At 44.7% G+C, this 9,780-nt stretch overlaps 1 protein-coding gene across 1 annotated transcript; it reads left to right on the top strand.

Moving 5' to 3' along the window:
• The first annotated feature begins 728 nt into the window (after positions 1-728).
• Positions 729-9,702, top strand: CSUI_002934 (fha domain-containing protein). Its single transcript, XM_068063132.1, has 6 exons — positions 729-3,192; positions 4,226-4,314; positions 5,052-5,169; positions 6,163-6,298; positions 7,153-7,236; positions 8,013-9,702. Exons 1-6 carry the CDS (start codon positions 1,542-1,544, stop codon positions 8,161-8,163), a joined length of 2,229 nt encoding a protein of 742 aa, XP_067924903.1. The 5' UTR covers positions 729-1,541; the 3' UTR covers positions 8,164-9,702.
• The last annotated feature ends 78 nt before the right edge of the window (positions 9,703-9,780 follow it).

Raw genomic sequence — 9,780 nt, 5'->3', positions numbered from 1 at the left:
GTTTTGACCAGGGAATACGCTCGAGTTCGGTACGCAAAGAGGAGGGTTTCCGTCGAGGATGGAAATACAAATGAGGATATGCAGCAGGGTGGACTGCATCTGAGGATGCACCGGGGACTTGTGACAAACAAAAAGAACGCAGAGGGTTGTTACTTTTTGAATGCACCTCCGTCGTCTTCTTCACTCGAGAGACTCTACTTTTCAGCTCAAAGTGGTCCGGAAGGACTATGCGCAGTCCTTTGCCAGTCGAGACCGCGAGGTTCACGTGCACGGGTACATCTCGACTCCCGTGTACGACGATTTCCTCTGTTTGAAACACGGTATCCCAGGGCCTTAACTAAGCACACGCTGTTGACTGAACACCGGATGCAAAGCTTTATGAAGTGATCAACCGTAGCAACAAGAAATCTCACCCTTGTCTTCACCTCTCTCAAGCTGCGGAATCAGCTGGACTGGCAAGTCAGTCGTTACACGCGAACACTGCAGAACCGGATACTGCAGTCGGTTACCTGCTACGCAGGCTTGGCTTGATTCTCTAGGCACACGTCACTCTGGATTCTGCGGTTCAGATTTTCGCCACCCGCTTCTCCCAGGCGCGTACGTACGCACTGGGAGTCCAGTTAGTTATCTGTCCATCTGGATGTTTCCTCGCATGCGCGGCTTCTTTCCTTGATTGGTCTGCTTCTTCCCAAGGCAAGCGAGCTCTCTGTCAATGCTAGATGTGTCCACTTCGTTTCCTTGTAATCCACTTGAAGCACCTGTTATTTCCTAACCTATCGAATGCTTCGTGTACCTGCGTTGAGTCAGAGAGCCTCCTTCACTTCACCTGCGCATGCACAGTAAGGCTGTCAGGCCATCCACCAGTTTTCCAGCAAACCGCATACCCGTCTTCTGCTTCGGTTCAATCGAATGACTACAGCTATGCTCCTTGTTTCTTGTCCTCTGTCTGAGATTCTCTATCAATCTCTTTGCGGAGAAGCTGTTTCTGACTCCTGTTTCGGTTGGACTTCCCGTTCTCTGGTAGGCTCACTCAGCCACTCACCCGTCCTTCTGGGTTTTGTCAGGCTCCCCGATCTTCAGACTTCTTAGCAGGAACTTGAATAGCTGATAATCACCCAGACGTCTTGTCCTCACACTTTTGCAAAGAAGTTTTTCGTTGGGCGGAGACGATCTCTGCTTCAGAATGACTGTAGAACCCTTCGCAAACACCTTCATCGAACTCTTTACAGAAGAATGAGTCTTCTTCACCAAGGCATTTTTCTTTTCTTTGCCCAGCAACAGCGGACTTGCCTCCGTATCCATCACAGATATCCGCGATGATGTTTTATCGATCGGTCCGGAAAACCGTAGGTTTTCCGGTCATCTTCCCAAACCTTCCCTCAGCCTTGATCGTGCAGTGTGTGACCGCTTACTCTTCTTCTTCTTCACTGCAGTCATATCAGTCTTTTTGATACAGCGCCCAGTCACTCACCTTTTCATTGCATCTCAAACTCTGCCTCTAATATCCCTATTGTGAAAGACGACTCTATGGTGTTCCTTCAATGGGAAGAAAGATGGCTGAGTCAAAAAGAGACAGAGAGATCAACAATATTCGAGATAGAGATAAGTCAGACGGACCTCTCCATCGACGTTATTCCTCCCCATCGTCCTCTCCTTCTCCCCGACGAAAGAGACATGCTCACGAAGAAAAAGAAGATAGAAAGAAGCAGACAAGAGGAAGTCGTTACCCTGACTACCGACCTGAAGGGGGACGTAGTAGATCGGACCATGTAAGTGATGTCCCCAGAGGAGAAACTTTAAGAGCAGATGACAAGTACTCTTCTCCTTGTTCATCCCGTCCAAATCCACCACCTCCTCATCATAAAGCATCCTCTTCTTCTTCGTCTTCCTCTCATTTCTCCTCTGGAGACTTGCGTAGAACTTCTCCACCTTCTCACACTTCTGTATCATGCCTTGAGAGACGTTCTGAAAATGAAGATTTATCTCCTCCACGTTGCCGAGAGAAAAAGAATGAACTCTCTTCAACCTGTAAAGCCTATGAAACAAGAAACGCCCAGGGAACCCTCGAGAGTCCTCGAGAACGTGTCATTCAGTCTTCGTCTTCTTCTTCCTCCTCTTCTTCACTCGCAAAGAATTCCTCCTCTCCTTCTCTTTCAAACGACAAGAGACTCAGCAACACCTCACGTCATCATATCTCCACAGATGCACCTGTGACTCCCTGTCTATCTTCTTCGTCGTCTTTATCATCTTCGCTTCGCCATGAGAGACAACCTTCTCCATCCATATCCCGCCCAAGTTCTTCTGGACCTGGAATTAGTGCAGTAATGCCTTCTTTACCTCCACCTCTCTCAGCCTTCTCGTCATCTCGTCAGAAAAAAGCCGACATCCGGGGCCTTGTTCAACCCCCTACAAAGAAACCTCCTCCTTCTCTCCCGTCTCGTCTCCATCCACAGCCGAAGAATTCTCTTCTTCCGTCTGCGATATCAACATCAGATAAGAGACATGGAAATGAAAGATATTTCTCATCTCAACCCCAGTCTCTTTCTTCCTCTTCATCAAATCAGAAGGACCATGATCGACCAACCTTAGATGACGGACGAGGACATTCAGGTGTATCTACAGCATCATCTCTCCCACAGCCGTTAAATCAGAGAAGAGAAGAAGGAAGAGAGTTAGGAGGTGGGTTTGCTCGTCTTCTTTCTACTGCAGCGAATGCGAAATCCTTAGCTGAAAAAGAAGCTTATCTTCAACAAGAAAATCTTCGCCGTGGTGCAAGAGAAGCGGAAGAACGACTTTCGAGAAATCACAAAGGAAGAGGAGAACATCGTCCTCTTGGCTCACGTCAGCTAGATTCGGAAAGTCTTCGAGAGGCTTCGGCGGCTGATACTCCTCATCTTTCTATCAAACAAGAGCCAGATGAAGAGATAAATCGACTCCGTGTGAAGCGAATCAAGAGAGAACAAGAAGAAGAAGAAGAGACAGGGAATCAAAGACAGCGGAGAGAAAGAGAGGGAGGAGGAGAAGAATACGACCGCGTCAATGTGAAGCTCGAGAAGAGGCCATATAACTCTATAAGTGATGAAGGGAGAGAGAAAACTTTCAAGACGGAGAAGAAGTTCAACAAAGAAGAAGATTATGAATGGGGTGGCAAGGCAGATAAGAAATCGAAGCCACAAGAGAATCCCAAACCGGGTAAGAAGATTCTCCATCACCCAACAGAACACCTTGAGAGACGGAGAAAGAGAAAGAAAGAAAGAAAGAATGAAAGGAAAAGCAAAGAAGTTGAGACACGGGAAAGAGAAGAAAAGAAGGCATGTAGAATGCACTATCTGTGTCTTTGGAGAATCCTTTCAAAAGGAGAGATCAGAGGAAAGTCTTCTCCGTTTATACATATCTTTCTTTCGTCCTCTCTCACTCTTCTTTCTTCCTTTCTAATGTGCCCGGAGAGTCAGACTTAGTGAGGATGTGAGATACAACACGTCTCTTAAGAAGAAGAAAAAAGAAGAGAAAGGAGAAGAAGAAGAAGAAAGACAAACAGATGCATATGTGTTTCTTTGAAAGAATTTTAAGATCAAAATATGTAGAACGAAGAGTGCAGCAAGTAGATGCGAAGGGCTCACGACGGAAGGTTGCGTTGAGAGTTAGGAGATCCCTTCTTCTCTTTCTTGATTTCAGTTCCTTCTTAACTATGATTCTGTCATACAGTCTCGAGGGTCTCTGCGTTCTTAGCCTCCTTCACACACAACCCACTTCAGGTGTACATACACCTCAGGCTTCCCGACTATGTTCACACCAGTCTTCCGAGATCCCCGCAGGTACAAACGTTCCATCCATAGTAACTTCTCATGTCAAATATTTTCTTTTCTCATCAGATGTCTCGTGGCGGTGCGGCTAAGTCTCTTGTTTCATCTCACTCATGTCCCCTCGGACGTCTCCTTTGCAGGTGTAGTTTATTTCTATCTATGGCTCGCCGGGTAGATATGAAGTGAAGTGTATAGATTCATTGACAATACCTGCTGAAAGTGCTACGAGGCCTTGTCGTCCGTGTACAGAATCTTCTTAATCCCTCTCGCAGTCTTCTCTCATCCTCAGTCTTTCTCTTCCTCTCCACTCCTCTCCCTTGAGCTTCGCACCCTTCACTCAGACAATACGCAGAGGAAGAGAAGTGTCTTCTTTCTTTCTTTCATTCTTTCGTAATCTTTCTTTTTTTCTTGATCTTTCGTAGCTCTCAAGCCGAATTTCGAGCCCTCAGGCCTTTTGAAAGAAGAACAAGGGGAAAAAGAAGAGACGCTTAAAAACGGTATTCCTCTGAAGGTTCGTTTTCGGTCACTTCTCTTCGTCTTCATCTTCTTCTTTGCTTTTCCTCCAACTCCTTTCTACGGAAGCTATCATGAAGAAAGAAGCCTAGATATCGCTATGTCTGTCGTCCAAGTGCCCACCATACACACACTCACATCCATTCATCTACCACACCTACACAGACCTATTTCTCTCTCTCTCTATTTATATTTGTAGATAGATATACATGAGGCTGGGGTAACAAAGTCGCCAACACAGCATGTCTTCTCCGGATATAAGACGATCGCGTTTCTTCGTCCTCCTTATGTGTTGATGAGGGGAGTTTCTTCGTAGCTTCAGTTACGCGTAAAGTCATCGAGTGAAGGTACATGCAACAGCACGCCGCGGTACTATTTTCAAAGAATTCTAGGAGAATCTTTTCTTTGGAGTGATAGATGACACAGGTCCCCCTTTCTCCACGCGTCGATCTTTCAACACCCGCATTCATATCAAATCTTCGGACATACATATATAGACATGATCATACGTCTACACTCTTTCCTTCTACTTCTCTTTCTTTCATTCTATCTTTTTTAGTGCAACAGCTCACGGCGAGGGGGAGTCTCAAGCCTTCTTGAGTTGTCCGGAATGTCTATGTGCGTAGGTGTGGTTCTATAGTCGACTTACATGGATCTTCACACCATGCATCGCTAGTGAAGAAGCGCGTTTTCTTTATCTTTCTCCTTCTTTCTTTTTCTTTCTATCTTGCTTAGCATACAGAGCCGGCAGATTCGGCCATGCCTACAAAGAGATGGAGACTGTACATGTTCAAGAAAGATCGAAGTTCACAGGTCTCGACAGGAGCCTCGGCGGCATCTCAAGAGCCTGATAGTAAGCCCGGCAAAACAGTTGGCTTTGATGACTTCTCGTTGTTCTTGTCAGTTGCGTGAAGAGGGGGTGTCTCTCGAGCAGTCAGTCGATGTAGAGGGGCCCTACGAGCAGGAGGAGGAGAACTACAACGAGTAGTGGTAGTTGCTGTAGTTGGTGGTGTATGAGGAGGAGCTGTCGGAAGGGCCGTCGTCGTATGAGGGGCTAGTCCAAGTAATCGTAGTAGCAGTAGGAGTAGTGGTACTAGGAGTGGTGGTGCGAGGAATACCCGCAGAAGGACTACTTCTAGTGATAGGAATCATGCTAGGAGTGGCCGTGTACTAGTAGAGATTCAGCTGTAGTAGTGGTAGTCGTCTCAGTGTACTCGTAGTAGTAGTAGTAGTTACGGTAGGAAGAGTTGCTCTGATAGTGCTAGTTCTGGTATCGATATTAAATGATAGTAGCAGAAGTAGTAGTCGTAGTTGAACGGGAATCCGTAGTAGGAGAAGGAGTCGTTGTTGTCTTTATACTAGCCGTAACTGTCATAGTCTGCGTGTCTAGACAGTGCAGTACTGGTGTGGTAGTGCTAGCCATAGTTGTAGTAGTAGTAGTAGAAGTGATACTACTAGGAGGACGACTCGGTTAATATTATTATTAGTAGTAGTAGTAGCATGAGTCTATGCAGTTTTAAGCATTATGATGAAAAGCAGTTTTTCCCTAGTAGTAGCAGCGGGATTTTCCTACTAGGACTAGCAGTTGGAGTTGTGCTTCTATGACGGTGGTCGGACCGGTACTTCTCGTTGTTGGATTAGAGGAGGTTCCATCGTTTCCGCTTTACTTTCGATCTATTTTATATGAATTGTCCTGCTCCTATCAAACGGCTCTTTTCTTCAAAGAAGTGAGTGGCTGCCCTTGTCCTTGATTTTCTGTCCTTCCTTATCTCTCTCTCTCTCTCTTTCTTATCTCTTTCTTTCTGATCGCTTTCTTTCTTTTTCTCCTTGGCCTTTGCGTTCTTAGAGACTCTTCATCTTCATCGGCGTAGATCGTTTATCTTTGGGAAGGATAACCGTGTCGTCGATATTCTTCTTATGCATCCAACTATATCTAAACAGCATGCAGTTCTACAATTCCGAAAGAAACTTGGAGATGTCCAGTAAGCCTTTCTTCTTTCTCTTCCTCTTCTTCTAATATCTCTACTTACATACCTAGTCACCCATGTCTATACATACGTACGTACACTCGGATCAATCACCTTCATCCTACTATACATATAGATATATATTTATATCTATATCTATCTGTATATCTATATATAGCTGCCTGTATACTTGTATAGTAATAGGTATGGGGGGCGTCGTGTAGGGTGGATATGGTAATAGCGAAGAGGAGAAATATGAAGCTTACTTGAAGACGTTCTTTTCCGATGCTCGGTCTGCCTGTCTGTTTTCATGAGTTTAGATGTAGAGATCACCCAGAAGGAAAGACAGAGAGGGAATGACAGTGACATTCTTACGTGAAAGAAAAGCGCATGCATTCTGCATGCGTCAGGTCAAGTTGAGAGGTTTGCTTGATGGATGTGAAGCGTTCCCAATGTTTCTTCGTCTTCAAAAGGCAGTCTAGAGCACCATCTTCCATTCTTTCTCTCTCTTCTCTCTGAGCCTAGTTAATGCTGTTCTCATATATCTCTGTGTGAATTCACCGTGTGTATATACACCCGGCGGTTAGACATATACATGATGATTGTTAGGTGAAAACGTGTGGAAGCAGAAAGCTTGGAAAGGACTATCTTTCTATCTAGAGAGAAGTATAGATTGCAGTTGTGTTTGAAAGAAGAACACGACAGAAAGACAAAGGTAGAAGGAGAACAGTCCGGCGGATGTGAAGGGCTGTTGGTGTAGAATTCCGGGTGTATTTGCATCCAGCCATTTCCTTAGATTGCACTGGCAGTCTACCAGTTTCTTTTTTTTTCTGGGGTGTATATACACAAATACCTCCACATGCATGCAGCCCCTATATCATCGACCTGGAGAGTACCAACGGCACCTACCTCAACGGAACGAAAATTGATACATGTAGATACTATGAGCTCCGGTAAGGAAAGCAATCACGTCTTCTTCCTCTATCAAAAAGAAGAAAAGCCAGACTTCTTCAACACTTTGCATGCGGAGTGGTATGTATATGTGTATACGGATGCAGGTAAAGAGACTATCTTACTGACTACGGGTCCGTACGGAGGTATACATAGTATATCTATATCTCTCTATATGTATTTATGTATATCTACGTTACCAGCGTGAGCGAAACATGTGCTGGGTGTATAGATATGCTGAAGTGATCCTCTTTCTTATTTCACTTCTTTCGGCCTCCTTAGTTTCTCTTGGTTCTCTTCTCCACTCTGTATCTGTTTTGTTTTCATCCTAATTCCTACCTCCCTCTATCTGTGATGTATCTAGTTGCCTCTAGCCTATGGACCTATCTTTTAAATCTATCTATTTCTCTCGTTTACGATTTCATTCTTCAGATCGTTATCAGTACACACCCCAGACGTTTGTTTTTCTCTCTCCTGTTCAGCATACACTTCACTCTCCTCTGTAAGATCGTTCTCTCCGTCTCCACCTTCTTTTCTTCTTCTTCTTTTCCTTCATCGTCTTCTTGTTCTTTTTCCTCCTCTCCCCTCCACACATCTTTCCGACTACCCCCCCCCTTCAACCATGTACAGATAGATGTATATCCATAGAGCATCCATGCGTACTACATCCGTGAATGCGTGCGTATGTATATATAGATACATGTATATGTCTATATGTGCTTATGAGTCTATCGTGGTGTGTATTGGATTGTGTTCTTTCTGTCTGTTCTCTTGGCAGGGAGCAAGATGTCCTTCGCTTCGGAAAGAGTAGCCGAGAGTTTGTATTGTTGCATGCAGGGAGTGTAACTGTTGATCTTTCTTATCGTTCTTTCTTAGATTCACGAGGTTCCCATCAGAAAGAAGAAGACCAGCCACAGCAAGTCGCATGAAAAGAAGAGAATACAAATCTCTCCCCTCTCGCTAGCTCTCTCGTGTTGACCTTTTCTCGTGATAGCTCTCAATCATACACTTCTCGTGTCTTGACGAGGAAGATCTCCTCTCCTTGAAGATAGATGCAGAGATATCTTCCTCTTTTCCTGTCTCTCTATCTAGCTACCTCTACCATTTTATCTCTCAGACTTCTCCTGTCTGTCATCCTTATTGCTGTTGACATACATATGGATCAAAGTCTTGAGGAAACCGGGGAGAGATCCAGGAAGGGGGGGGAGAAGAAGAAGGAACCGAGGGGGGGAGGAGAAGAAGAACAGTTTTTCTGACTTTTCATGAGTTTGCTGGATGGATGGATGGATCATTCTTTGAAAGATTTCAAGCTCTCATCAGCGCCTTTTTTCTTTTCTTCTTTCTGTTCATCTCCTAAGCCACAGCTAATGCTTTTTCTTCTTCTCCATCGTTTTCTTCATTTTCTCTCTTCTTGCAAGCTGGGAGAAGTGAGACGCACGGGAGCACCAGGTTATCTTCTTCAAGTTTTCTTTGCTTTTCGAACGAGAAGGCTTGACGTCTTCTCCGACAGAGAGATTTTTCTCTTCTCTCTGGATCTTGTATAGAATATACATGTCACTTTTCTATTAGGAAGAAGATAAGCACGTCTTCTTCCTCTTCGCTCTTTCCTTCTGCTTCTCGAGAAGTCCTTCTTCCTCGGTCATGTGTGGAGGTTTCGACCAGGAGGAAAGAGAAAATTTCAAGCGGGCGAGGCTGCCTTTCTAGCGACAGACAAGACACAGGTGGTCGATTGATCGAGTGTATAGACAGTTGAATATACATAGAAAGAGAGGTATAATGATGATGATGATAGAGGGCAGGCTGTTGAGTTTAAAGAAGGGGAGACAAGCCCACTTAGAGTGAAGGCCTTCAGTTACTTAGAGAGATACGCAGATACTTATCTCCCTCTAAATAGATACACATAAATGACTGGAAGATAGATAAAGACACATATCTAGATCAAAGACAGAGAATCAGGGGTGTGGTGGGGGCTCTATACATGTAGGGGGAGCCAGTTGGGTAAAGACGTAGAGACGTACACATCTATATACAGATAGACACGCGTGTCTTTACACGTACGTACATGTTCATAAAGAGAATATCTATCTGTCTTTTACGTATCTGCGTAAAGTCTGGGGGAGATATGAAAGGAATCTGGCGCGAAGAAAGAAATACACCTTAATAAGACTGGAACTACTACCTTTGTGGGATAGTAAGAAAGGCTTGTCTTTATCCGTTCGATCTTCAAGTGTCTCCGTTACTTTCGAGTCTCTTCAGAGTGAAACGAAGAGAGCGGGGCTACTTTGTTTCTTTCTCTTCTCTTCAGGCAGTGATGGATACACCTAAGAAGAGAAAGGTGAATACCCATAGGTACATAGAGTACATAGGGCTGGTCACCCTCTATGTATCTATCTACCTCAATCAGCAGATCAGATGAAAGTGCATACAGGGAGAGTGAGAGATCATTCTTTCCAATGAGGGGAAGGGAGTGAGAGTTTGAGAGATGTCACGATCTTCTGTAGGAAGAAAGGAGAAAGGCCAGCATGCGTCTATCGTGGTGAACCCGA

The sequence above is a fragment of the Cystoisospora suis genome, assembly GCF_002600585.1.
Source record: "Cystoisospora suis strain Wien I chromosome Unknown contig_1237, whole genome shotgun sequence".
NCBI classification, from domain to species: Eukaryota; Apicomplexa; class Conoidasida; order Eucoccidiorida; family Sarcocystidae; genus Cystoisospora; species Cystoisospora suis.
Note: the sequence above shows the minus strand (reverse complement) of the source record. Positions and strands in the feature narration are given on the sequence as shown.